The sequence below is a fragment of the Poecilia reticulata genome, linkage group LG16, assembly GCF_000633615.1.
Source record: "Poecilia reticulata strain Guanapo linkage group LG16, Guppy_female_1.0+MT, whole genome shotgun sequence".
In the NCBI taxonomy this organism is placed as follows: Eukaryota; Metazoa; Chordata; class Actinopteri; order Cyprinodontiformes; family Poeciliidae; genus Poecilia; species Poecilia reticulata.
In genome coordinates, this window is record NC_024346.1 from 17,875,687 (window position 1) to 17,902,966 (window position 27,280).

At 39.9% G+C, this 27,280-nt stretch overlaps 2 protein-coding genes across 2 annotated transcripts in view; one reads left to right on the forward strand and one right to left on the reverse strand.

Annotated features, from left to right (window-relative positions):
• The first annotated feature begins 1,375 nt into the window (after positions 1-1,375).
• On the forward strand, positions 1,376-19,179 carry tax1bp1b (Tax1 (human T-cell leukemia virus type I) binding protein 1b). Its single transcript, XM_008432494.1, has 18 exons — positions 1,376-1,484; positions 5,118-5,311; positions 9,343-9,445; positions 10,810-11,000; positions 11,100-11,258; positions 12,129-12,277; positions 12,393-12,483; positions 14,262-14,447; positions 14,603-14,854; positions 15,016-15,186; positions 15,300-15,372; positions 15,594-15,712; positions 15,812-15,937; positions 16,453-16,539; positions 16,984-17,182; positions 17,267-17,415; positions 18,358-18,443; positions 18,687-19,179. The coding sequence occupies exons 2-18, from the start codon at positions 5,135-5,137 to the stop codon at positions 18,883-18,885; spliced, it is 2,517 nt and encodes an 838-aa protein (XP_008430716.1). The 5' UTR covers positions 1,376-1,484; positions 5,118-5,134; the 3' UTR covers positions 18,886-19,179.
• A 2,247-nt stretch (positions 19,180-21,426) lies between these two features.
• jazf1b (JAZF zinc finger 1b) overlaps positions 21,427-27,280 on the reverse strand; it is a 17,080-nt gene continuing 11,226 nt past the window's right edge. Inside the window, exons 2-5 of the mRNA XM_008432496.2 lie at positions 27,082-27,154; positions 26,249-26,439; positions 24,396-24,565; positions 21,427-22,336 (exon numbers count right to left, since the gene is read on the reverse strand). Coding sequence (XP_008430718.1) covers positions 22,160-22,336; positions 24,396-24,565; positions 26,249-26,439; positions 27,082-27,154 — 611 coding nt within the window. The 3' untranslated portion in view covers positions 21,427-22,159. The remainder of the gene's footprint in view (positions 22,337-24,395; positions 24,566-26,248; positions 26,440-27,081; positions 27,155-27,280) is intronic.

Below are 27,280 nucleotides of genomic sequence, written 5' to 3' on the forward strand. Positions count from 1 at the left end.
GGCTGGGAGTGACAAGAGTGTTTCTGGATGTCCACCGTCATCTCAACTGTCTTGAGCAGGGTAAGCTCCAGGTGGTTCTGACCACACTAGAGGACTAACCAATGCACCTCCTGTCTGTGTGCAGGCTCATCACTGCCCTGGGTCAGATCAGCAGTGGTTTCACCTGACAATTTCAGGAGTTTACAGACTGAGGTACAATCATTTGTGTAAGGAGAGAAGAGGGGTGGTGAGATAACAGTCTTGGCGGCTTTGGTTCTGCTTAACCCGCTTGAACTTTTTCTCCTGTTGTCACATCACAAACACAAATTTTGATGTATTTTTTGGGGAATCTAGCGTGATATACCAACACAGAGCAAGGTGGGAGGAATTTGATTACATTTATTAAAAATTATAGATATTTTACAAATACATCTCTGAAAAGAGTGGTGTGTATCATTATTAGACCTTCCCCTTCTCACCATTCACTTTCCATTTCATTTTTGTGTGAAAACCCTGTGAAAATAAAGGGGAATATATCACATGCATACTGAACTGTAATTCTTTGCTAATTTGGTTTTAACAAGCTTTAATGATCTGTTATATTTGTAAGCAATTTCTGCATAGATGCAGGTGAGAATTGTATATTGATAAATTCTTAAGCAAAAAATGTAACTCCTAAGTTGAAATAAATAAATAAATAAATAAAATAAAGGCTGACAATCTTCATTACAGATTACACAGCTCTTCTATCCATCCATCCATCCATCCATCCATCCATCCATCTTCTGTATACCTTTGTCTGGTGTCAGGAGGGGTGCAGGTGCCTATCTCCAGCGAACGTTTCGGCGAGAGGCAGGGTACACCCTGGACAGGTCGCCAGTCTGTTACAGACAGTTCTTCTATTCAAGAATAATTTTTTTGAGGCAACTGTGCCTTTGTATTTAAATATAGGTGTTGTGAAAGACCTTCTCTTTGACTCAAAATGCTTGGCTTTTGAAAGGTAGGAAAGCCCCTAAATTTTGGATAATCTCTTGTTGATTGTCTGTAACAAGAAAAAACGGCTTTAAAATCGGCTGAGATATAAATACACACACATGCACACACAAAAAGAACAAAAACAGCAACAAAAAACAAACATGACAACTTAAAGAAGGAATGGAATAAGAAATCAGCTATGTTGCGCCAGTTTCCTAAGACCAATTTGAACAATAAAAGTTCTTAGAAATTCATAAAATGACATATTTTGGGGAAGTATTAATATTCAGTTCAAATGGCAAATGTCATGTAGTGTATAACAATGCTTAAACAGTGTGTTTTGATGTAAGAAAACAGTTAAATAATGTGTAGGTCGGTCGGGTGTGTAACACGTTTTATCGCAGACGCTTTGCGGAAGTGACGTTATGTTATTATTATTCCAGGAAAAGGACACGGGAAAGCCCTGAACTGCGTCAACTGCGTTTCTATTATACATTTGGATGTTGGCTGATGTTTAACATGTCCACAAGGTATGTTTGATGTGTATTTTATGAATAGAATAAGGGTACGACTGTTAACCGTGTGAGCTTTTCGAACTGCGTTTCGAAAGTAGCTTGGTACCACTAAAGTTGCTAACTGTTTACATTAGCTATAACCTTGTATTCAACTGATAGCTGTGCTCTTTTTTTCTTGAAGTGTCTGCTTTTTATATGTCAAGGACGATATGTAACACAACGCGGAGAATATTTAACACATTACGTAACTGTTTTGCTGAGATGTTAAAGACTACGTGCCTTTGGATGAATGGTTAGTGTCTCAAAGTATGTCGCTAAGGCCAACTGGCTGCTAGCTAGCTGCATTGCTAAGCTAGCCAGATATGATTACTGTTTTCTGTAGGCCTTGTCCGAAACTTGCTTACAAACGGGTAATTTAATGCGTATTTTCTCTAACATTTAGTTTTATTGTAAGGCTATTTATTATGTGGTTACTCTGAATGATAGTTATGATCTGTTTTTGACAATTCTCCGTCCCAGGCCAAACTACGTCGAAAAAAATACCGAGGCCCAAATGGAAACTCCCCCTAATATAGAGCCTTCGTTATCGATACTCATGTGTTCATTTTATGGTGGAGTTTAAAATCGGTGAATTCAATGTACGTTTAAATGTGTTTTTATGTTGGTGATACAACGTCAATCTGTAACTCTGCCTATCGAGTACAATGAAATATATAGGAAAACTAGATTTAAACAAGTGTAGATACATTTCTTGATTCCTGAATGAGGTCAGATGACAAAGACCATCTCTTAAATATAAGTTGTGCCACAGGGATACAAGCCAGGTTCAACTGCAAAGACGAAAAAAAACAAAAAACTTTATTTGTAGATTGAAAGACATGTTTGCCATTTTTATTGTATTTTTTAATGATAAGGAAAATCGAGTGGCTTAGGCTCCTGTAATTTATGTAATTGTAAGTCCAGAATATCCCATGTAAAACCTTTTCAAATGTTTTCAAAGTTTACATAACTATTTTTTTACCATTTAAAGTAACATAATGAATCATTCCCACAGACGGAATTTTATGAATCTCACATTGGAATTTATAAACTAATCAAATAAAATAAGGATTTAGAATGCCAAACATATTCAATTCTCTCATGTTTGCTGTGGGATACTCTTAACGTTTGTAGATTATATCGCAATGCAGTTGTGATGATTTAAAGATGAGCGGTTTATTTTTCTAATTTAATGAAGTACTTATAAATTTGATGCATGTTTTAAGAAAATAACCACAAGTGATGTTAATGTGATATGGAAATTTTTTTCTGCTTTATAGCTAAATTAGTATTAAGTACAGCTGCACATTATGTTGCACATTATGTCCACAACAGGTGTATTCCTTTGGTTCCTCATTTGCTAAAACCCATGAAGACTAAGAGGGTTTACTATCAATTTCATTACTGCCAATAACGGCACTAGGATTGTAATTAAATATTGATTCTGAAATTGTGCACTGCTAGTTTGAAGTAGGGGTGCACCAATTACAATTTTCTGGCCGATCACGATTACTAATCTTTAAAAAGCCTTACCTGGCGATTCTGAATTTGTGCATTACTAATTGTTTTTTTTGTGTGTCTGAAATGTTGCAAATATAGCAAGAAAGTTGCTCAGTTGGCAACAGTGGGGTGACTATCGCTAATTGCAAACTTAAAACTAGGGGTGCACGTCATGTCAACCAGCAGACATGACGTGTTGGGCGGGTCTGTCGGTCAAACCTCTGTTACAGCAGAGCAAAAGAAGACAGTCATTGATTTTTAGACCTTTGCTGAGGTAGATAAGATCGGCTTCACATGTAAGTATCAGCCGATCAACGATCTTCCAAATTAAGGAAATCGGGGGCAATTTATCAGCTGGTTGATTTCTCGCTGCACTCCTGGTTTTACGTATGTTATCTAACAAATTAACATTCATTATAAAATGGGAAACATTTCATTATCGAGTCCTAAATTAATTGATCTAGAAATGTGCAGATAAAGTAACTTATTTAGTTTGAAATCATAAAGTGGCGTCGGTATGAAATTGGTGCCTCCAACCCAGGCCCAATGCAAATAACTCATACAATGGGAACAAAAATGTCTAACCAGTCAAACTGTGATTAGCAGATCATCCAATTCTTTTGCAGAATGTTAATTATTGCTGTCTTGCTTTGGCTTTTAAGGTTTATAAATACTGCATAACTGAACAAAAACTGCATATGCTCCTGAAACACATGCACTCTTCACCGAATATATATGGTTACATGCATATTGCCCCATCCAAACTATGGTTTGAAAGCAAGTTGAGTATTCTTCAGGCAGTTTTGAAGGTATTTTCTTGCAGTAATTAGTGTCATCTTAGCAAAAAAAAACTCAAGACATGTAAATTACTAAAGGCCTTTTTTGTTATGACATTTGGGGATTGCTTAAACAGAGGTATGCATGTCATTAAAATCCCAACCCTGCTGGTTTCTTTCTTTTTGGAATCCTTTAAAGTTATTCAGACAAGAAGTTGTGATATCCAGTTACTTCAAAGAAATTAGGGACCTTTAAAATTGATCAGCTACCATATAGATTTTTATTGGACCAGTGGACTCAACAACACTTTTTCACATTCTATTCTATCAGAATAGAAGTCAGTGTATAGAAAAAGCTCTTTGTGTTAATTGTACTTTTCCTCAGGAGCATCAACTAACATTTGGCTTTTCACAGGAGGAAAAGCCAAATGTTAGGTGATGTTTCTGCTTCTTATATGGACTGTAAAAGCCTTTCATTTACATAGAATCTGAATGCATTAAGCACAAACAGCAGCTGGCTTTAGCTAGGAAATTGGGGCTGAGATAGGAGTGCTTTTAACCATGCGGAACGAATGGCGAACATTGGAGGAGCAAATAAAAAACAATTGAAGGGACTTGTACTTTTCAGTTTTAAACCCAATGACATTTAATGGTCATCAATTTAATTTGGTAGAAAATTTTATTTTCTGAGAATAATGAACTAGCACCAATTTTTGTGTATCTCTAAGGGTTATTAAAAGCAAACAATGCATCTCAATTCCCATTTTTTTTAAAAATCTGTAGCTTTACATGTATCGTCTCAGATATGTTTGCCTGAGTAAACTGTCTGAATTTTACTCAGGTTGTGATGTTAAATATAAGTCAGTTATTACATGAGTTGTGCTAGTAGTTACTCTATAGCAGCTGTTTGGCTATATTTAGCTTATAAACCTGATAGAAAGAAACAGCTGTGTCCAGCGAGTCATCAGCTATTGGCTGATTATTGGGATCTTTTAATGCTGCAAGGGTTAGTTCAAAGTAAACTATGGTTAATCGCTTTGCTGAGTTATTAAAAGCATACATCTTTTTAAGATAAAATGTTTGTGTTTTATTAAACCTTTAATGACCTTAAATGTAATGAAATCTAAATTCCTCATTTATATCGTTTTTGTTTGTTGCATGATAGTGTCCAACCAATTTCCTTAAACCACTAGCGCCTCACACTTTTATTCAGTTTTATTCTGTTTCAGTTTGCTTTTTTTTTTTTTTACTGCTCCTGGTCACAGTAAACACCAACACTGGGGTATGTTTTTCCTTTGGCTAATCCTTTTTTTTTATGTACTTTCCTGTGCAGCCACTGCTGAATGACATATGGCTTTGTTCCTGGATGGGACCTTATTGAGCAGAAACATGGACACATCAAATTTTGCCCACGTCATCTTCCAGAATGTGGGGAAGAGTTACCTGCCCCATGCTGCGCTCGATTGTCACTATACCCTGACGCAGTTCATCAAACCACATCCAAAGGACTGGGTTGGCATATTTAAGGTGAGGGAGCATCGTCACTGCTTTATGAAAGCATTAAAACTGACTATAAGATGCAAATAAACATTATTGTTGTAGAGGTTTTCTTTGCTGAAGGGTATTCTAGTGTATCGTAAATCTGGAACTTGCTGACATCTTGGGTATCTAATTACATCTGAAGGCCAATGCGCACTCCACAAGAACGGAGAAAGTCACACTTGTATTCCAGGCTGCAAGAATAAAGTTCTTGCTGGCATTCATTTCATACTTCACAAGAGTTAATGTGCAGAACATCCCGGAAGTCTTCATAGTACTGAAACACAACATCACTTGTATTACATATTTCTCAGACAGCCAAAAACAACAACAAAAAAAACCATTTTGCATATTTTTCTCAAACCAATGCTGCAAGAATCACATAGTTTTGTTCTTGCAACCGTGGGAGGGAGAATAAAGTCTGTCTTTGGAGACAATGTTTTACCCTTTAGAGTATGACTTAATTTTGCACTGCGGAAAGGGAGGGATTTCTGATTTACCTAAAACAGAAACAAAGTATTAAGCCAGGCCTTACAAAACTAAAATATTGCAAGTGTAGCCATTCACATGTACTTCAAAGATGAGCTTGGTTAGAGGGAGTGAAGCATCTTGGCCCTCACAACAAACTTAAGTGTCCCACATGGATCTCGTTATAGGAACACATTAAATCCAGTACAGTGGCAGTAATTTATCTTGGTTTTGTCTGAAGTTTAGTGATTGTCTTCTCAACTAACTTACTTTTTATCTACCAGGGATGAGATGAAAGTTTAGAGAACTTGACAACAAGTTAAAAAACACAAACTAACAGCTCTGTTTAGTTTGCTTCCTGCTGAACTTCTCTTCCTGTTTGAAGTGTTTGTCTTTGAAAGGAACTCGAGTAATAAACCAAGTTGATTTATCTTTTCATGTATGTATGCCTTTTTAAATGGTTTGTCACAGCAGACATCAAAGTACAAATAAAGAGTCACCAATGGTAGCTAACACATTTAGGTCTTCTGGAACATTAGTTGAAATCATTGACGCATACAAGCGCTCCTTCTTAAGATGCTACTTTCTACTAATTTCCAGATATTAGCTCAGTGTGCTGTCATTGTGTTCTTTCACATCTCAAGATAGCATTTGAGGATTAGCAGCCTGACAGAAGTGTTGTTGATGTACTTTCCGCTTTACAAATGCATGTTCGTTTGGCACTGGAACCACTTCTGCTGCCAGGTCAGATGTGAATTCTTGCCATATTTTCCATTTGATAATCAGAAATACTTTTACTAATCCCAAAGGGGAAGTTACTCGACATTGCAACACCAGACACCTGATGTGAACTTAGTCATGTAAGACGGTAAGAAAAATATAAAAAAAAAAAAAAAAAGATTATCTTTAAAGTAACCTGTTGGTGTAAATGAGTTTTGTCATAGGCTGAACATGTGTAGGTTCACTGTGATATCCGGAATGATTTCCTATGTTGCCCTTTGTTACATGGTGGCAGTCTGTGTCTGTTGCTAAACAAGCTCCTAAAAGTGTTCAGCAAATAATAGAGAGGATGTGAGGACGAGCTTAATGTCGTTCCAAGTTTGGACAACGTTCTCCTCCTCTCCAACACCACGTCCAGAGAGTTTAGTTCGTCCCCTGTGACGTGGCTGGCCTTCCTGTGGATGTTCTTACCCCTCAGGCTGCATCAGCTGACAACAGCGAACACGACGATGGCGCTGGCCACCACAGACTCACACAGTGTCCATAGCGTCTTCCGGCAGATGTTAAAGGACATTGAGTCTTCTTAGAAACAACAGAGGCCCTTCTGGATTTAGATTTTTTTTTTACCAGTCTACTTTATTGTCCAAGTACACTCCCAAGTACTTGTACTCCTCCACCCTGTCTACTGTGACCCTTTGAATGTCAACAGGGGTCATTCTCAAGTGCACAAACAGTTCTTTAGATTTTGCATCTGCTCTGGCTTGAAAGTCTTGTCCTAGAAGGACTTTAGCTGGCCTTCTATTTCTCCATGCTTGAAAGGTCGGACATTGGAAATTATCTTATTTTGTGCATTTACCTATTTTGCATACTTAAAGATATGTCTTTGTTCAAAGTAGTGAGAAAAAGGATGGAAACTCTTTTTTTTTGTCAAATCATTTTACAAAAGTCATGTAGGCTTTTGTGCTCAGCCAAATACAAAGATCAGGAAAACAAGGATAATGTTAGGTTGACTCTGTTTCAATCTAGGTTCAAAGTTTGATCTTAAAGCGAGTAGCTGCTCTGAATGCTGAGTGCAGGTTTGTAAACCTTTTAAGTCCTGTGATTGATGTGTGATGAGTCGTTTGGTGGCGGAATCATTCATTGGAGTCCAAAGAGCTTTCAGCAGCAAGTTGGGCTCTGTTGTTTTTGTTGAAAATTCATTCAAAGTTGATTTCTTAGTGTTTTGTCACTGTCATCTAGACCAGTCTTTGATTGTATTTTACAGTTTTTTAGCTTGTTTCTCTGACATAATATAGGATTATAATAGATGGAGGATTAAAAAAAAATCTGTGTAATATGCCTTCCTGCATTTTAACAAGAAATACAGTTTTTGTACAATTTTAAAAGTTTACTAAATAGATAAAAAAAAATACCTGAATATATTATTAGTGGTGAGTAAATGACCTACTGGCTCTTGTCAGCCTGTAGACAAACAAAGACTTTGACTCTTGACTCTGTGAACATTAACCACACTGCAACTTGCTGGCGGTTCTGTGGTTCATAAAGGATTCTTGTTGAGGAAAGGCGTCAGAGAAAGCAAACTCAGCTTTATAATTAAACTGTCTCTAAGGACGACCTCTTTGTGTGATTCATTAAAAGCTCACTCCTGGCTCTACGCAGCCTTACTGGCGCATTGACAATGTTTCACCTCCTGCAGCATTATCCTCTCAGGTTTAATGCAAAAAGGGCTTAAAGCAAAAAGTCATCTTTAATACAAAGCTTGTTCTCTTCACTGAATTTTACCCCTCAGTCACTAATTTAAACATGTTTAAGATAGCTCAACGCCGTGTCTCTGTTTTTGCTTATTTATATTCTAACCAGAATGCTTTAAGTTCCTCTCAGTTTTCCCCAAACACCACCTCTGCTGCTCTAATGAGTGGACCGGTTAGAGCTAGCCCCCTCAGTAATGACACTCACTAACAAGGCACATGTTTTAATTGCTTCCTGTTCTTAACTGCTGGAGGCTGGAGCTGCACAGGCAACAATTGGGGTTTCTCTTTTTTTTTTTTTTTTTTTGGGAACTCCAGAACCCTTCTATCCGTGACTCACATGAACACACAACACTGTAGCTGCGGGCTGTTTGTACACAGCTGAGAAGATAAACTGGTCAGTCAAGGAAAAGAAAGTTAAAACCCGAAATCTGCTGTTATGTCAGCTTGCATGAATTATACATTTTGGCAAAGTTTGCATCAGCTGACCGACTTTGGTTTTGTGACAAAGGCTGGTGTCGCAGTCTGGTTTCACTGGATTTGTTGCGGATGCATGTGTGCACGCCTAAAAGCAGCCCTCTCAACGTGACACTGATTCAGTTTGACACTTTTATGGCACCAGTCTTGAAGTCGTGGATGTATTTTCTGCACTCCCGCCAGCTCCCCCCCCCACCTCAGCAGACATCAGTTAACAAGACATAAAATACATATAATTACATTTTGGTTTTCATTTTCAAGTTGCCTATGTATAAAATTTTCACCTATTTCCCTCTTCCTGTTAACAGTGAGTTGTTGCTGCAGTTCCGCACTCGGGCTTTTTCACGATGAGCATCCTGAAGCCTCCGGGAGGCGGTTGCGTTATGGTAGCCTTGGCCAAATTGCAATTGTAGACATGTTCCTAGCTCCCATGGCAACACAGATTTAAAAACCCCTTCATTACTTCAATATACCAGCTTGAGATAATTTGGAAGTGCTTGTAGATTCATGTAAAAAAAATCTCCCCTGTTGGTTCCCCATTGTTATTATAATGCACTGATGTGGTCAGAGCGTCTGGTTAAACGAATTCCCCTCGATGTGTCACAGGTTGGTTGGAGCACAGCGAGGGATTATTACACATTCTTGTGGTCGCCTCTCCCCGAGAACTACGTGGAAGGCACAGCAGTCAACAGAACCGTGATCTTTCAGGGTAAGGTCGTGCTGTAAGCTTTCTGTAATTCTGACACATTTTAATGAGGGTATATGGAGGAGCTGTTCGGAGGATTGTAGGGGTTCAGGACTTGAACCATTAAGTGAAATTCCAGTCTATCTCTACAGATCTACAGATGTAGAAAAAAATGTTACACACCTGGCTGGCAGAGTTGACTAAGTCATATTAGTCGTTCCTTATTGTAGAAAAATCTCGCACTGATTAGCTTTAGGTGATGCTTCAAATTGTGTACATTTATGATATAGCAAACACCAATTTCTTCTGTTAAAAGTCATAATTTTTCATAAAATAACTGGTGGATCAAATATTATTTAAAAAAAAAAGTTTTTTGAATATATGTAGCTGAATCGTTGATTTTTCTGTACTTAATGAGTTGATCAGGGTCTCTAGGTATTAATAAACTCCTGTTATCTTGGAGTATATATGTGAAGTAACATGGTACATTTTTAAACTACTGGGCTGAAAAATATGGGGATAAAAATCTTCAAAGCTTTCAAGTCCTCCTTTACTGCCCCACCAACACAAACTTTAAATCAGAGAATTGGCCAACTATTATCGGGACTAGCCGACTTTGTAGGTTGTTTGTGCAACCAGCCAGCGTCAGAATTGACAGCGTAAAACAAGAAATATCTGACAAGAACATTAGGAAGGTTACCTGTATAATTTAAGCTATTATTGTTTAGGAAAGAACAGATTGGGGAGACCTCCTTAGATGTTCCTGGAGGTGTTGACTTTGCCACTCCACACCTGCTTGTCGTCCTGCGGTTGGGTAGGGTGGAGACTCCGTGGGGCTCAGGGCTGTTCCTGGTCCAAACACCCTGGGAACTTTGTTGGCATTTTGCCTCTTTATTTGGCATCGCACTCAGAGGAACCAGATTCTGGAATGATCTAGATCTGGTTTAGAGAAAAATGTTATGAAACATTTCAGGAGAAGACAAAATGAAGTGCCGTCTTGCTGTCAGAATGTGGGTAGAGCAAAGCACAGACAGCATAGGCATCAAAGAAGGAAAAAATAAAGGTGAATTTTCTAATTTTGTGTAAAATTATGCTATTTCAATAATAATAAAAAAGATGACATTTTTAACACTCTTGGCTTCTTTGCCAAGGGTGCCAGCACATTTTTTCCTCTTATGGTAAAACAACCTTTCAGATATGAGGTAGAATAAATATAACTACACAAGCTCAATTGGGATTTTAGATTCAAAGTAACATCTTTAAATCTAAACATCTTAAGCATTTCTATTCTAAGTGGCTAAGTATAGCAAATTCCTACCTGCTTTTACTTTACTAAATCTACTTTCCTTTGCATCCTTCTTTAATCACTGTATGCATTACTTCCCTAGGTTACTATGTCCCCAATGACGATGGGGAGTTCTACCAGTTTTGCTACGTGACCCACAAAGGGGAGATCCGGGGGGCTAGCACGCCTTTCCAGTTTCGCGCAAACAGCCCTTCCGAGGATGAGCTGTTGACTGTCGAAGACGAATGCAATTCCGACATCCTGGTCGTCACCACCAAGGCCGGCTTGCTTGAGGTGCAGGATCACGTGAAACGTCTCGTTTAAACTGCGCAAACTTTTAACCTGGTTGCTGTAAAAGCGACAACATTTTCACCATTTTTCTTGTTCGAGCAGCAAAAAGTGGAAGAAGCTCAGAGAGAGAAAGAGGAGCTGCTGAAAAGCATGGCCCTCATCCAGCAGGAGAAGGAGCAGCTTGACGCAGAGAAGGACAGCCTGCAGAAGGAGTTTGAGCAAGAAAAGGAGACCTGTGCCCAGCTGAGAAGAGAGATCCAAGTACGTTTATTCTGGTTAGGCTGCCAGCTCCGTGCAGAATGGGAATTTTTAATTCTCCCATCTATTTAATGAAACCAAATCCTCACTTTTAGCTTTGATCTGCACTGGGAGTTTGCTTTAAAGTAATTATAGATTCTAAAATACATCATTTATAAGACCATTCTTCTTGTTTTAACCTTTTTTTTTATTTTTTATTTATGGCCAAACAGTCTGCTAGCACCCCCTAGTGAAGCAGCCCAAACATGCAGAGTAACTCGAACCAGCAATACACTAAAGTAGTAAATCACACTCTGACAAATAGAAATGCCTGCATTATCAAGGTTGTCATTCCGCTTTTTATAGCGTAACATTAAGTCTTAAGAGCATTGTCAGTAATAATCTGGTGCGCCGCTGTGTGTCATAAATCTACTGGGTTTTAAAGGTTTTACAGATGTAAATATGATTACAGATTTTGTGGTTGTTAATTTTATTGCTTTACTTTTATATGAAATTTTTATGTGGTGTGAATATAAAGATCCCGAAACTCTTCTCATAAGCAAATTGTAAAAAATTTATTTTGCTTTTTTTTTTTTAAATTCATCTTCAGAGTTCAAAACATACTCTACGTGGAGCTGTGACTTTCTTTCTGATTTAGACTTCGACGACAGTAAATTTTAATGCCGTACATGCATTTTTCCAAACCTTTTGAGACAAAGCCAGACGTGGAAAGGACTCTTGTTATTTCAGATTTGAATCTGTTTAGACCCTCCATCTCTTGGCACAAAACCCAGCGTAGTTTTTATTAGTACGATTTCAATTAGCCATCGTGTAAATCAGCAAGCTCAAGTGTCCAACCTCCTTTTTTTTTTTATTTGGTGGTTTGTTTCCCAGGAGGTGCTGCACTCGTCTCAGGCCCTTCAGGAGGAGAAGGAGGAGGTCAAGAGGCGGCTGGAGGAGGCCACGGCCAGGATCGTACAGCTGGAAGAGGACCTGATCGGAGTCACACAGAAGGGACTTCAAAAGGAAACCGAGCTGGACAGGTGAAGTTGTTAAAGATGAATTCAGATTTTTGGAATGGATACACCCCAAAATTTGCCGTTATGCACCAATATGAACTAATTTCTTTAATATCTTTTTTTTTTTTTTTTTATCTAGTCTTAAAGATCGACTGAAGAAAGTCGCTCTAGAGAAAGAGGCTCTTGAATCTCACGTAAAGAATGAGAGAGATGAGAAGGAACTCTACAAGGTGATGTTTAATTATTTTAAAAGTTGAACTTTAGAGATGACAATATCAAAAAGTATGTAAAATGAGCTTAAGTAACTTTGCAGTCAGATATATCTGTCACCCGTCTAGTATGTTAAAAAACAACAACAACAAAAAAAACAACGTGGTGACAGCTTTACCTTCTAAATCATTTGCTGTGTAATTTGAGACACGCCAGACTTGGAGGCATCCTTCGTTAACTCTCTTTTTTTTTTTTCTCCCCCCCCCCCCCCAATTCTTTCCTGTTTTTCCACTTTGTGCTCTTTGAATAATTTTGTGTAGTGGAACATATGAGTCTAAACGGGGCATGCCTTATTCTGTCTCCCGGTCCGTCTGGTGTTTGTGCGTCCTGTGTTGTGGTGGGTGCTCCACAGGAAGTGGGAGGGCCACATACTGTAGTGTCGCCACAGAAATGGAGCTCAAAACCCCCATATCTAATTTAGCTTGCACCATCACACAGAGGATGTTGCCGAAGGACAATTTTAAAAACCTATCTTAATCTCCGTTTCTTTTTAATGAGGTCACACAACATTTGATTTATTAGCAGGGGTTTGACGCAGTCATGAAAAACCCGAATAGGTCTAACCAGAAGAAAGGAGAGCGTGGAAGAAGTCTTTGAGTGTCCAAGATTTAATCTTAAGCCTTGAATTTCTGGGGGAAAAAAAAAAAAAAAGAAATAAAAGACTTTTCACTCCGATTTTAGTTAATGTTAGTAACTAGCAGAACACAGATAAATGGGCACTTATTGAAAAATAAAAAAACAGACCAATTCAGCATTTTTCTTTTTTAGTTCTTTTTTGGGAAAGGTCTCTGGATGATCTTAAATCATGCCAAGCAAATCACAAACTGTACCGTTAAAGAATCTTAACTTGGAGTAGGATTATCCAGTCGAGATTTTACGAGACGGTGTCTAAAATTAGATTATAATCCACGTTAATTAATTTCAGTAATTCAAACTGTTATTTATTCCAGCAGTTTTTTTTATGCTAATTTTGACAATTAGGGTGTTTGGCTTTTGAAACTCAAAGTTTAAGTTTCTCATAAAATTACAGTATTGCCTAAGAGCAATAAAAACATTAATTCCAGCAAAGACATTTTCCATTTTGACCTGCACAACAACGGGGCGCAGTGAAGCAGATGCTCACTTGCAGTCTCGCGTGTGGATTCAAACCGCACCAGGATTCACTGCAACCGGACCGAGACCGGGGTTTTTAGGCGGCTCGGATTTCGGACGCATTCCCACCTCCACATACGAACCGGGCGTTCTAGGCCGACTGACTAGAGTTCGATTGAACAGGGCCGCTGTGAAAGCACCCGGAGAGTCCTTCAAGCAAGCGTCTTTATGAGATGTTTAGTGGAAAGAAAATGTGGTAGAAAAACGTGTGCTAGCAGCTGTGACAACCACAGCGTAGAGAGAATGGGGAAGCGAAGCGAATTCATGAGTTTGAAAAAAGATTCGCAAGGTGTGAATCAGAAGCCTAGTTATAGGCTTTGAGTTGTTTGGTAATTTGTTGAACTCGCAGGTAATAAAACCCAACCGGTTAAAGCTTTTGTTCTGACTATTAGAAAAGCTGCACAAAAATTGCAGAAATTTCAACCTGGAAAAGAATGAAAGCATGAAATTTTGAAATGTAAAATTTTTGTGTTTTTTATAAATGAGGCAAAAGGTTAAAAAGTTATAAAAACTCCAACTGCTTATATTTGTTGTGTGTGTGTGTGTGTTTTCTGTTTCTTTATATTTCTCATTGTGCTCGCATCAGATTCACCTGAAAAACCGGGAGCTGGAAAACACTAAGCTGAGCGCGGAGCTGCAGATGCTAAAGTCCGTGGATGTAAACAAGGAAAACACCATTGCCCAGTTCAAAGAGGAGGTGGGACGTCTGCAGGCATGTCTCACAGAGAAGGAAAAACAGTACAAAGAAATCCTGGCCAAAGTTTCTCCTTTGGTACGAATTACTACACTTTTTTCTTTTTTAGCAAGTTTTAAATTTGCATCAATAGTAGAAGATTGTGTCTTTTAATGTTTAACTACTACATAGTGACTTTAAGACCTCTGCTAGATATAAAAGTCTAATGTGACAATAACATGTGGTTGTAACAGGGTGACATGAAGGCCCTGAAGGAGCAGCTGCGGCAGAAAGAGGATCAGCTCCAGGCCAACCAGCAGCAGTCCTCCCTGCTGGCCGCCGAACTGAGGGATGCCTCGGGCGCCCGAGATCGCACCATGTCTGAGCTCTACCACATGAAGCTCGAGGCAGACGCCCTGCGCCAGGCCAAGGCCGAAGCTCAGGCCCAATGTGTCCACCTGGAACTCGTAGTCGAACAGATGAAGGCAGACGCCAAAAAGGAGGCGGTGAGGATGAATGCAGGACTTCATTTCAATTATTTTAGACGATGACTTGAGCCAATCAGGCTTTTCCTGACCAGTTTGGACTCCTACCCTGCTTTCATGCATTTTAATGGTACTCCTCTTCTTCTTCTTTTTCTTCTCCCGTTTTTGTAAAACAAACACAGGCCAAATCGGAGGAGGAAGCGAGCACAGACCCGGCTGTTGTAGCAGAGCTGCAGAGAGAGGTGGAGGACCTGAAGCTGCGGCTGCTCATGGCGGCAGAGCACTACAAGGAGAAGTACAAGGAATGCCAGCGACTGCAAAAACAAGTCCTCAAACTGTCTGAACAGCAGGGGGTAGGTTCCAGCAGACGCCAGCCACCGAGCTTTATCCATAAACCGAACTCACATTAGATGTTGCGTTACGCTCTGCCTTCTCTTTTAACATTCATTTGTGTCGCTGTTCGTAGGAAGTGAAGAAAAGCACAGCACAAGAGGCCGCCGCAATCCCTGCATCAGGGAGTCCAGACACATCGGTGCCGGGTATTTATGTCCAGTTCTGTCTGGTTGTATGGAAGAATTAGATGGTTTTATCATAGAAACTCTGAATGTCTTAGAAAAGGCCACAGTAGTTTACTGTCTTGGTTTATATCCTTTGATTTTTCTGCCCCAAGGCCCCTTTCAGTCATAAAAGTAGTCATTTTATCTTAAACCGTGACAAATGAGGTGATCTACATCTTTTGGTCGTGTTCTCATCTCTACAGGCAGCCCAGGTTCTGCTGACCCCATGTTAGAGGCCATCATCCAAGAGAAGCTCAAAGGCATCAGCAGAGAAGCTTCAGACAGAAACGACAAATACAGGAAATGCAAGCAGATGCTGATGGTAAGTGACACGTCGGCTTTCTGCGCAAAACATGCAGGACCTCCACTGGTCCTCTAATCCCGAGAGGACAAAGTGTGACGAGTGTCTGTCGCCTTTCAGGAGGAAAAGGAGCGCAGCAGCTTGTTTGCAGACGAGCTGGCCAAGACGGAGCTGAAATTAAAGGAGCAGCTGAAGACCAACGAGAGTCTAAAGTTGCAGCTGGCTGCCGCAGAGGACCGCTATAAGGTCAGGCTCCGAGCGCGGCGCTGGTGCCTTCAAAGCAAGTCCGGTCTTCAGACTCGACTGTTTTTATCGGCGTCCGTGGCTGGTCTTGCTCAAGGATCGAGACTTTGATGCTTTCTTCTCCCCCCCTGAACATAGTTGTTCTGACAGTGTTGTTTACGAGCCGGCCTATCTGTCAGACGGCATTTTACTGCTGTTTATGTCGGGCTCTGGAGACAAGCGAGGTTTGGCTCGGAGGAATCCTTTTTAGTCGCACTGCTAATGCTGTGCTTGGCTCGGGTCAGGCGGATATTTGCTTAGTGTCTCGGGAGAATCCAAGCAGGTTGTTTTGCTTTGAGGAGTATCGAACGTAAATCAGGCCGCGGCCAAAGGAAGCCGTTTATGCTTGTGATCAATTAATGTCACATGCCGAAGCCGGCCTGTATTTCAGCGAGACATTTTTCAGTCGGGAGCGCATTAAGTGTAAGAAAAGATGGCCTTTTCATTCCTTTTGGTTTTGTGTCCATTGTTTACCTCAGAGTCAAGTAGCCGAGAAGGGTCGGGAGCTGAAGGAGCTGAGGGACACGTTTGCACTCGTTGTGAAGGAGAAGGAAAAACTGGAGGGGGTTAGTAACAGCTTTCATTTTCTCTTTTATAGACTCCTGCCACTCCAAACCTTCCCTAAAATATACAATTTTCTCTCTGCCATTTCGTCTGGGTTTAAAATACCACTAATTGTAGAAGCAAATTAAATGTTGTCTGTTTCATTGCTTTGCTCCACAGTAAGGTCCCTGGCAGGCCTAATGCTGCTAATGCTGGTACAGTTCAAAGACTGTCAATTAGCTTGACCTCATTAATTACAAAACGGTTCTAATCATAAAAATAAATTGATTTTCTTTTCTTTAATAAAGCTGTTAACTAAGCTTTGCTTTGAAGAAGGAAAAAAAAAGGTCCCTTGCATCATATTCCCAAAACAGCTTAGTGGCTTCTGGGCAGAAAATAAAAATGACACATCACTATTGTTTTCTTGGTGCAAAATAGTTAAAATTCTGCTTTTGTTTTTCCCCTAGGAGCTCCAGAAGAGCAGCAGCAAGAAGGGCGATCAAGGGGCCAGTGAGAAAACCAGTTTGGAGAACGTCCAGACCAGTGTGCCTTTAATTCTGCAGTACCCCGTCCCTTACGCCCAGGACACCCCGACCCCACTGCTGGTCTCTCAGAGTCCAAGCAAGCTACACTTTGGGAACCCGTATTCCATCTCAGACTCAAAAGGTGAATAAAAAAAAAAAAAAGTATGCAGGGTTTATTTTTTAAAGTGGCTGAATTTATTTTTTAAAGTGGTTGAATTATGTCCAGATGAGACAGAGGAGGAGTTCTCAGATGATCAGCCTCTGAAGCTGCCCCCCGTAGGCCCACCCTCCTGGGACAGCAATGTGGTCTGCATCCAGCCCTCCCGCAACCTCAGCCGGCCGGAAGGACACGAAGAGGCAGAGGAAAACAACAATGTGAGCTCCTCGCCTGTTTTAGCCACGCGATAACGCTTTGTCAGGATTTACATGAAAAGCAGAGGTCCAAGTCCTCTGCATGGCACTTTAGGTCAAAAACCTAATTCGTATTTCATCCCAGTAGTTTCCTACCATACTTGAAAAAATGTATTTTGTGTCATCACAGCTACAAACCTCAATATGTGTTGTAGGATTCTATGGAATAAACCGAGCCAAAAATGACTGAGGAGGAAGGAAAGTGGTACAGTGTTGGTTTCTTTCCAGTTGTTGAAAGAAATCTAAGTGAAAGAGTCTCCACAAACTGATGGAGTTTGGTCAGATGAGACCAAAAGATAAAACATATTTGCCTACATGCAAGGCAAGCTTAATTGTGTAGCATATGTTAGCAAAGAGCTTTAGATGATGAAAACATAGCATTGTAGAAGCAGAATAAAGGAAATTAACGAAAAGTTGGAATATGGACTACAGTTAGCGACGTTCCGGTTATTATTGAGTTGAGGATAACTTAATAAAAGTCCAGATCTTAATTTGTCTGAGAATGTTTGGCAAAAGTTGAAAAACAACGTTCACAGCTGGTCTCTTGGCAGAACTCAGACTCTAAGTTTGGACCATTTTGCAAAGAGGAATTCACAAAAACTTGAGACATTCCTTAAGAAACTTGAAACAGCGATTTCGGGAAAAATAGATTCTACTGGCTAGACTGGACTGACTGAAAAGCATGGATCTTTTTTTTTTTTTTTTGTACTTCAGAAATGTGAACTGCTCGTAAAACTAACATCCTAACAAAATGCAGTAGTTTGTGGCTGCAACATGACGCAAAATTAACAAGTTGGCAACGTTGGAAGCGGCTCTAGTGTCCAGCAGTTATTTTGTAGCCATTTTATTTATTGCTGTTGATTGTCTCTTTTCACATTTATGTTGTTTGTTTTCCCCCCCTCCAAGGTTAACACCAACGCAGAGCCGCTAGGAACAGAAACGCGCAGCTCATTTGTGAATGACGGACAAACCCCCTTCTGCTTTGACTCCAGGTAACAAAAACCTTCTCCCGCTAAGCTTTAGTGTTAGCCAAGCCCTAGCCTCACTCGGCTTCTGTAACATAGCCGCCCTTTGTGTTACCGTTGTCGACGAGCGGGCCACCCACGCTGCATCAAACACACGTTCCTCATTAGCCGGCGCTCCTGTTTGTTGCTCGACTTCCATTAACACGAGCGCTCTCTTCCCCTCTGCTTCTTCCGCTGTCTTTTTATTCCCCTCCCCCCCACCGCGCACAGCATGGACATGAAACGCTGTCCGCTCTGCGAGGTCATCTTCCCGCCCAACTACGACCAGAGCAAGTTCGAGGAACACGTGGAGAGCCACTGGAAGATCTGCCCCATGTGCAGCGAGCAGTTCCCCCTGGACTGCGACCAGAAGGTGTTCGAGAACCACGTGCTCACTCACTTCGACGGGCACCCGCTCAACTTCGAATGAAGGAAACCGAAAACCAACGGAGTCTGCAGACCTTCTGCCATCCACTGAAAAAGAATCACTTTAAGCTCTCTTGTGCATGTAGTGGTGTTCGGCTCCTCTCTGTAGAGCTATCCTAACTTTTTGCTTTAACTTGGAGATCCACTCGGAGGTGACGTTTGGGGGAAAAAAAAGAAAAGAAAAAAAAAACAACGTTATTATTTAGCGTGTGTCACAGGGCTTTTAAATCAGTTGCGAATTAATATTTTTCTTTTGAATTACAGTTTTAAATGTTTCCCTTCTTTTAGGATTTGGAAAGAGAAGACTGTTTTACCCTATAATTCTTCTTACTGATTTCGAACGGACATGGGTTTTCTCAGATCTGTAACGCTGCGGGCTGTAACGAGTCAGGGAAAAAGAGACGTGTTTACCAAACTTACATTTAACACATGCGAACATATGCTTCACCCCCCCTCCCCCCCCTTCATCATCGCTGTACAGGTCATCGGTCAGCCGTCATAGAAAGCAGCCTCGGTGCACTATATTCAGTCAGGGAGAAATCTTAAGTAACTATACCCATACAAGAATATACAGTATATCATCAGATCATCTATTTTAGAAAAATTTAAGGCAATATTGTGACAGCCTTAATACTTTGTGTAATATGTAGATTTTATTTAGCTAGGTTTCCTTTTTTTTTGTTATTCTGATTCTCATATTTTCATAACAGCTAATCAGTGCATGCTCAGCTTTTGTTCATTTTCCTTCTTTCTCTTTTAAGCTATTAAGTTATTTCATTCATTAAGATGATTCATTAGTTTAGTGAGTTTCATGTATCTAAATAAACTAATAAAATTACTTTGAAATTGCACCGTCTGATAAATGAATGAGCAGGAGTCGGAGGAACGGGTGAACTCTTTTATTGTAAAATATACCACGTTTTCATGAAGCGGCAGAAATACAGTACATTTGCTTTTCCTTGTTTGTTTGCTTTACAAAAACACAAAAATAAATGTAACACTTTAAAGGGTGATGACACATTCACTGTATACCATTTATATACTGACGGTACAGCACAGCCGCAGTTCTTTCATATCTTACAGCTCTGTCTCGCTCTTAGTCAGGATGTGCAGATTTGAATCCAGTGGCACCAAGAAGGTTCGGATGCACAGCACAAACCGAATGGCGTTTTATTCACACTCTGTCCCGTACGAAAATAGAAATGTTTAGAAATGACAGCATGGTTGGACGAACACGTAGGATGACTGTCGGCGGACAGTTCAGCAGCACAAACAAATACTTTCACCTCAAAAAAAACGAGGAAAACACAAACACTTTCCAGAAACGTGCAGCTCCTTCGAGGCCGAGCTCATTTAGGAAGGAGAGCGCTGCAGCGATAAACTGTCCTGGAAATGACAGACGTAAAGGAAGGAGACCTTCTGAGCTTTGTTAGAAGAGCACAGCTCAAAAGCCGGTGTCGGAGGGTTCGTCGGCTCACTCGGAAGGCAAAGTTATGCTACACTAAACGAACGTCGACCCCTCATTTACTTATAATTTTCTTCTAATGAGATTCATTTTTCTTTTACTCTTTCAAAACGGTTCAAAGCAATTGCTTCGGTTATTCTTGTGTTTCAGACCTTGTGTCTGGTTATTTGTAGAGATTTGTTTTCCTTTTTAAAAACCATATAATTTCAAAGGAGCATTTAGCGCAAGAAATTACACAATGTTCTTCACACAACATTTGACGCTAATCTTTAGGGATTTTCTTGCAACTAATCAATAAAACAGTAATGCTCTAGTTTATTTAGTTGCGTACCAATGAAAATGCTAAAGAGAAACAAATTTTTCAGGCATTTAATAGGCGAATACCCAAGAACTGTCGGTGGGGAAAAAATACGACGGAGAAGTAAGGTAACGTTGAGCTTCTTGGCCTTCGACCTCGACTCGACTGTAGCTTCGACTTCATGCCTGGAAACTGACAAATTCAAATGAACTCAACAAAACCTGCAAGAATGGCGATCAAATACCCGGCCAGATTTATGCGGTTGAGTTGCAACTTGCTGAAAGACGTGGACTCGGCCTGCGTGTTTGAGAAAATAATTTTGCAGGCCCAGGTTTTTAATAGTCACAGAATGTCAGTTTTTGCGTCATTGTGCTCTTACAAAAATTAAAAAAGAAGAAATTGGGTAAAATAAACCATTACAATCCTAAAGGTATACAACATTATTGTCCATTTAATTCCTTTGTTTTTGCAGCTGATTGCTATTGTTGGTACTTTGGCAGATTTTTCTCAATACTTCATTCTTATTATGGCACAAAATAGGAGCTGACTGCAGAGCCACGGAGCCATTTCATTGTTTCTTCCTATGACTTGTAACTCAGACAGTGAAAACTAAACGGAAATAGTTGGGGATAAAGCTAAACTGCTCGGCGACTCTCAAACTAAAGACATTCATAGACGTACTGTTTGGGTGTTTTTTGGAATGGGATACGATTCAAGGCAACCGCTATACATTCAGAAATGTCACAATACTGAGGCCTGAAGAATTGGACTTGTTTACTCGCTTTTTTTTTTTTTTTTAAAGTGCTTCAATACCTTACTGTGGAATTAGGAAGGTCAGCTGCTTAGTCTTAAAGAAAGTTATCCAAGACACAAAGAACTGCTACTCGTGATCCCACCAAGCAACATGGACTCATTTAAAACTATCAGGCAAAGGTGGAGCTGAAATGCTTGCAGAAAAATCACCTGAGATTATCCTTTGGTGTTCCCACAAAAGAGATGTTATGCACGTCCTACGAATGGGAAAAGTAACTGTGTTTAAGACGAAACAACTCGTTAATCCCAGTCAGGCTACATTCAGTTTCTTCATTTGCATCGTTCCCATTTCAAGCTCAAAGGCCACGACAGAGCGAGTAACGGCGTTTCCTTTCAACAGAAAACACAGGAACCGGTCCACGTATTCAGTATGTAAAGGACAAATGCATCTGTAAAACTAATCATCTCCTGGCTGCTTCTCAAGTCTACATGATCAACAATAAGCACCATAAGTCAAGAGAACAAAGGTGGGATAAAAAAATATCTGAAATGTGCAAAAATACAAAATGTGAACGACATAAATATGACAATTTGCATGGGGATTAAGGTTGAATAATACATATATAACTGTGCAAATAAAACATAGTCTAGTGTTCTAGCAAAGTGAAATGAAGGGAAAATGAAACTGGAGGCAGCGAGCGGCGCTGCTGGTGATGGATGTTTATATGGCCTGAGGAAAAGTGCTGGTCATTGACTCCACCTCTACTGCTGCTTCTTGCGGAAGCTGTCGGTGGAGATGGGTGGATGAAAGTTGATGGTGTGGTGCCGGAGACCCTGAGACGTCTTGTAGCTCTTCCCACAGCGGCACTTAAAAGGTTTGCGCACCCTGATCTGGGTCCGGTGTCCGTTCTTGGCATGATACTTGATGCCGTTCACATTCTGTTGCCAGACAAGAAATATGAAAACATTAAACATTATACATGACAGACTGTATTCTGGAACTATTGCAACTACAGTAGAGGAAGAGAACGATTCATGTGCTCGGACTCCGTCTTTCTGTTTTTTTTTTGCAAGATTTAAAGCACCTGAATATAAATGCTTGCTGACTTTATTTCAAAGTTTTAATTGCAGATAAAGTATGAAAAACACGTATTATTTTCCTTCCACTTCACAAAGATGCACGATTATGTGTCATGTTTCAAACCTGTGGCTGTTGCGGCACAAAATATGAACAACTTCTAGAGGTTTGAATGTGTTTGGCATTGAAGTATGTTGGGACCAGAGATCTGCCTCCAGACCTTCATACAGATTTTATTTGACCGAAGATAGAAAATCTCTGTAAGAAACTAAAATAACAATTAAGCTAAACTGTCTAAAATAGACATAGTTAACCCAGACATCTAATTATAGGCCTAATGTGGGCAAAAACAGATATTACCCACAAATATTTAACATATGAGGTATTGTGTATTATGTTGCATAATTTAGAGACACACACACACACACAAAAAGTTTGCAGTCAACAGAAGGCTTGTTCTGCTCCTAAACAGATCCCTGCTGCTGCCTTAAGCCTTAGTCATTGCCTATAACTCTGTCATTCACGTCAGCAAAGCAATTTTCTCAGGCTGTGCAGAATTTATCCCAACCACACACACCAGATGTGGGCGGAAAATCCTATAAAACTCCATATCACTGAGGTGGACTGGATGTATGCCTTTAAGTTGTTGTACTGCCCAACAAAGAACCCATTTTCCACTCTCCAGTTCTCTCTTTCTCATATATACACACACACATATATGTTTATATTTATTTAGACATAAAACATATATATTTATAGGATATAGGATGAAACGTGCGAGCCTGAAATCCCATCTATCCTTGTTGTGAAGTATGGGAATGGCACCATCATGCTGTGGGAGTGTTTTGCTTCAGAAGGGGCTGTTGTGCTTCACATGAGGAAGAAATTGTTCTCAAAACATTAAAGCAACAACTCAAAACATCCGCCAAAAAGATAAAACTTGGACTAGCGTGGCAATTGCCTCCCTACGCAATTTCACTCGATTCCCATCTCCCTTCAGCGTTCCATTTGGAATTTCTCCCATTGAGCTTGATTTCTCTGGTTGAATTTCGACTGGGCCAATCACTGAAGAGATGGAGGTGTAAACGATGACGTCTAGTTTCTGTTCTGTCTTAGAATTGTAATCCACTCATATATGGTTGTATATGGCAAAGGCAATGGAGGATGTGAACAGAGCCATGCAGTTTGTGTTGAATACGTATTGAGCAATTAAAGTCAGCAAGAGGAATGTTTAAGACGTTTTATTGCTGGCCAAAGATGATGTGGCCCGACTCTCCATGGTGTTGTTTACAGCACATACAATTTCCAGTAATCTTCAACGAGCTGGCGCATTGCATGTCACGGCCAGCGTCAGCGACTGGGTAAAACTTAAAACTTCAACAGAGTCCACGTCCCCAGCAAGCAATTGTTTCTCAATAGCCGAGGGTAAAGATTCCTCTGTACGAAGCCAAAGCGTAGAACAAAGGGCTGGTTTTTACCAGGGTAAGCCTGGGCACAAATGTGTTTTCCACTAACAGAACGATCCCAATCACGCAGCCAAATTAGTTACAAAGCAGCGTTCCTGAAACTACGATGCAAATATTTACTCAACGATCTTTTATTTACAACAAAGTCAGATGGATGATACTACCAGTGACAAAAATGACTAATATGCCAATATAAAGAAATGCGTATAATGTTACAGGGAGATGAAATCCAGTCAGATCTCAATTTAGCCATGTGAGAAAACAGGGAAGGGCTTTTTTGTTCAATAGGATAAATAATTCCCTTACGTGAAACAAAATAATATATTTTTTTGTCTAAAAGGACATAGGCAGAATGTTGTAAGATTTAGTAGACAAAAATTAGACTAAAACTAAAACGACGACAGATGACTAAAAATGCAATTTTAAGATCTGATAAATCACGGATGAAACACACCTTGTATCTTTTCTTACAGCCGGGAACAGGACAGGCAAAAGGCTTCTCATCTCCTCCGTTCATGCACATAGAGCTTAGGATAGACTCGGAGCTGATGGCGCTCTCCGTGGTCCACGACTCGTCACTGTCAGACGCCTCAAACTCTACATCCTCGTCGTCACACTCGCTACCTGTGGGAAAAAAAAACAACAGAAAGCACAAACATTTAATTCAGATTCACAGCATCCAAACGAAGATGCTCTGATTCATGCCTTTTGACTTCCTTGTGGCAATTAGATCTGAGCCCTTGGGCTTTCCGTCTGACAAATGCAGACCTTTCTCAGCAGCAGTTCCCATACTCGCCTCCTCCTGAATTACAATACCCAGATTTTAAGAAGCACTGAAATCAGCCAATTATGGGAAAGAATCGTTGGTTGAGAAACTTCTTTTTGTTTTACATATTCGTTAATGGTGTTGTTCTCGTTGAGTATGTGGGAAAATTATACAAAGCTGTATGGAAAAAAAAACAAAAAACGTTTCCAGTAGAAGTAGAAGGAAAAAAAAGAAATGATTTTCAATTTTTCTTTGACAAAAATAACTGAAATGTGTGGCTCACATATGTATTCAGCCCCTCTGTCTTAAAATGTTTGTAGCAACAGGTTTTTTTTGTTTTTTTTTAAGTACGCCAATAATACCTGCTGAGTGAGATTGAACAGAGCGCATGTGAACAAAATATCAAAGCTTCTCAGTTGGATTCAAATCTTGGCCATTCAAATACAGAACCATGCAAAAATTCAACCCATTTCTTTGCAGCTCTGGATCTTTGCTTTGTCGTTGTGCTGCTACTAGAACATAAACCTCCCAGTCAGTCTCAAGTCTTTTACAACCTGCAAAAACTTAAATGTCTCGCATTCAGTAGGTAGACCGAAAACGTTTAGTCCCATCTGAGCAGATCACCTTCTTTCCCATCTCCTCCAGAGTACCTTCATGGGTACTGCTCTGCTTAACGCTCTCGTTGCCAAGCCTGCCACTAAAAAAAGTCTGTATTAGAACATCCCTAATGAAATCATTCTACATTACACTATAAAACTCACAATGGGTAGGATGTCATCATTTTTCAATAGAAAGTGGTCTGCATAGAAATTGTTAAGAGTTCAATTTGATTCAGACCTCTGTCAGGTGCAGCGGTAGAGGAAACGCACAGTGTAAAAAGCTTAATTAAAGGAAACCGTCATTTCTGCAGCTCAATCAGACTTAGAATGTGAGACACAGAGCAAGACCATTTTAGCAGGTAACAGGAATTTGCACTGTTTTATCCTGTTGAGCTTTCAGCCGCTGTCTACCGTTGAAGACGCTAGCTGGAGAGCTAGCGTCTTCAACGGTACATGCTAGAAACTCGGAGTTAAGGATAGAATCTAGATTATGGTGAGAACACACAAAGAGACCGAGGTTGTATTTATGCTAGCCCCCACTAACTGAGCTAACAGCTATGGAAAAATGCTAAACATTATGCTAAACATAATGTGAATTCTAACATTATTTTCTCACATTTAAAATGGCGCATTTTTGGTTTATAGCAAATACTTTCACGCATCATTGCCTCTGTTTCTAACATAAATAATGAATGTGTACTCAATAATGTGTGAAAGCTCGGAAAAAAAAGATGAATTCCGTTCTCATACTGTATATTCTTGTGTAATAATTCTTAAAGGCAGAAAACAAACAAAAAAGGATTCCAGTTTGAGAATCCAAACCAAGAAATTCTGATCAGTGCACCTTTACTTTAAGCTAAAAAAAAAAAAAAAGAATATGATATTTATTTGCTGCTATGAGGTGAAACTGCTCATCTCACTGGAAATGAGAACGACGGGTACCTGTCGGTGTACTGCTGCGGAAGGAAGAGGAAGGGGTGATCGGTGGGGTGACCGGAGGGGTGAGGTTTCCACTGGTGTGTCGGGGTGGTGTGGAGACGTTGGTGCGTGACAACGCGGCCGTCAGAGAGAGCTTAGGCTGCACCTTTTTCTTCAGGGCCTCGTGTTCTCGCCTCGCAGCGTCTGTCATGAACCTGGCATTGTGGATCACAAAGCTGCTTAGTGTTTGTTAAAAAAGAAAGAGGAAGAAAAAAAAAATCATGAAAAGAAAGTAATTTCACACTTTCTTCACTAATTAACTCGGAGCCCTTCAGTTGTAGAACGCATGGTTGGAAAAAACACCATTGGCCACATTTCCATGAAAAAAAACATTTTATTGGAGTAGTAAAGTCTTTGGTAAATTGGTATAATAAGATAGAAGCATTAACACAGACACTGGTGAAGGAAAAGTGGAATTAGCAAATTAAGTAACAGCCACATGAAGATGCGTTCATAAAAGCAGGGAGACAGTGGGACACTCTGTCGTACTCTGGCGTACTGTGGAAGGCCAATAAAAGCTCTGTTTGAGCCCCATATCAAAGGCAGCTGGGATGATCTCAGAGCAGTAAAAAAAACACAACGCCACAGAAATTAATCTAAGCAGTCCTCCAGATGACAAATGAAACTGTCAGCAACACTTAATGAGTCTCCCACATAATATAAAACAGAAGCAGCTGATTCAGAAGAAGTCTCGTAATAAAATTTATCTGAGGTGAAATCAGATCAATTCGTGAATTTTTAGAAGCAGGTTTTGAAAATAATAATAATAATTTAAAAAAGATAAAAATCACCCTTACCTATTGATGTAGCTGAGAGCAATGTATGTCGGCTGCTGCTGTTCCTGCTTCTCCAAAAAACAGGGGTCTGTTTCTAGGCAGAGAGAAAAGCAGAAATATTGGAAGGAGTTGAAAAAAATTTACTAAATATTCACCAAATCCTGTAGGCCTTCAATTTAAGCTAACATACACATTTGAAATCTAATATTTTTATTTTATA